Here is a 1,976-nt window from a genome sequence, read left to right as displayed (position 1 = left end):
CGTCTTTTCTTTGATTTAAAATAAGTGCAATATCTTTATCCTCTGTGCCGATTTCATACGCAGATTTATCAATTTTTTCCCAATTATCTCTGAGTCTTTTGAAAATTGGTACATTTGGACTATTCGTCACAGGCCAAGCAACTTCTGCAACATTTCGTAACATCAATTCAGAAGTATGATGGCGACAAGCAAGATATAATAAGTCACGGCCAATTTTATCTTCTAATAATGCACATGCGCCATTAAAACAACCTAAAACAAAGAATTAGTTATTGATAAACTGTTATTTAATTATCAGTTATTCAAATTTTTGACTCAGCTTATATTTTAACTCAACATTCGTAAAAATAATTTAAAAAATTAATCAAATTCTTATTTGAAAATTTCTTCCCAAGTCAAAAAACAAATACTGTGATATAAATTCATTCAACCACAACATTAACTTACCGGTATTTGAACTAGTTGTATCAAAGCACATTGCTTTAACATTATCGCAAAGATCCCACTCTATCAGCGTTTCAAAAATGGCTGAAGCTTGGCTTTCACCTGTGCCATCAGAGAGAATCGGAGTTTTTAAATTTTTATCAGTATTTATTCCGGTGACGTGTATTGATAATCGTTCTGCTTTTGGTTGACCATTTCCCGCAGGAAGCATCTTTCCATCCCAGTGCACTACGAGAGAGTCATCAAAAATTTCTTCTTCTTTGATCGTATCGACAATTTCTTCTCTTTTTGAAATATGCGCATTGCGAATAGTGGAGTAACTTAAATTATATTTATCAATCTCAAGTCCTAAACTATGAATCACAGCATAAATGATGTACATCGCATTTCTGTTACTAGTTTTAGTTCTATCTAGTGCTAATACTAATTCCGAAGTCAGAATATCAATTTTATTTTTCTTAGGCGCTGGCATTGTATCTTCAAAGTCTGAACAAGTTCGCTTCAATTCACTGGAATTTGATATGGAACTACAGAAACTATTTGAGGACGACTGTTGGAATAATTTCATTCCTGAAATGAAAAATATTAACAGTGAATTAGTAAACATATTAGCTGAATGTTAAACAAATCAAATATAATTAAACAGAACTATTATAATATTAGAACTAACCAATTTCCTCATTATTGGGAGTTTCTACTTCCATCGCAGACAGATTTCCAGAAGTTTCTTCTGGTATAACGTCAATTGCTGGTAGATGGATATTTCTATTTCCTTTACGACAATCTGTCAAAAATTGCTGCAAATTTTTTGGTAAATTTTTTAGTGCAGCACAATTTGCAATGTCAAATAATTTATCAAGACGTTTGCTAAACTGTTCCACATTTGTTCGTTGTCTTTTCGATGTCTTTGCACGACTTCGATGATTCTTCAGTTTCATGTAGTCACTGTGAATTTTTTCCAATTTTTTAATACTGTGCTGAGGTCGAGAAGTTGGAATCAAAAGATTAGCCCAAATACCATTCGTATCACTGATCACACTACTAGCACTTGCTCGTATACTTAATTTTAAGGATTGATGTTTATACATAGAGAGATTCAATACATCCCTACTCGAAGGTAACTTAATATTATTAATATTATGAATTTCAAATCCAATTAAATAATTATAAACTCTATTTCCGATTTGTTCAGACATCTTTGACAAGAATAAAAATGATAGAAAAATGTAACGCAACGTAAAGCATACAAATGCGACGCGAGTACATTAGTATCACACAATAAAGAACAAAGAAAGCGCTGCAATTAGCTGGGCGATTTATTAAACTAATTCAAGGTTACGTAAAAGAGGGGATTTTTGGAGAGGAGAGAGGCTTTCGATTTGCGGACAATGACTGAGCTTTCGCTGGTCGCGTACTTTTTGTCAAACGTTGTTGATCAACTGGTGGGGGAATCAACGCGATGTTAGTTACATCGCAACGTTGCCATTAGATTATTAAGTACCTACTGACGAAGAAGAAACAAAGAGAAAAGA

The 1,976-nt window shown here is 33.1% G+C and overlaps 1 protein-coding gene across 1 annotated transcript; it reads right to left on the bottom strand.

The window, feature by feature from the left end:
- Nucleotides 1-269: 269 nt before the first annotated feature.
- LOC123270089 lies at nt 270-1,532 on the bottom strand. Its single transcript, XM_044736024.1, has 3 exons — nt 1,115-1,532; nt 448-1,014; nt 270-280 (listed from the first exon to the last, which is right to left on the bottom strand). Exons 1-3 carry the CDS (start codon nt 1,530-1,532, stop codon nt 270-272), a joined length of 996 nt encoding a protein of 331 aa, XP_044591959.1.
- Nucleotides 1,533-1,976: the final 444 nt, after the last annotated feature.

Source organism: Cotesia glomerata, linkage group LG8, assembly GCF_020080835.1.
Source record: "Cotesia glomerata isolate CgM1 linkage group LG8, MPM_Cglom_v2.3, whole genome shotgun sequence".
Classification (NCBI taxonomy): Eukaryota; Metazoa; Arthropoda; class Insecta; order Hymenoptera; family Braconidae; genus Cotesia; species Cotesia glomerata.
Note: the sequence above shows the minus strand (reverse complement) of the source record. Positions and strands in the feature narration are given on the sequence as shown.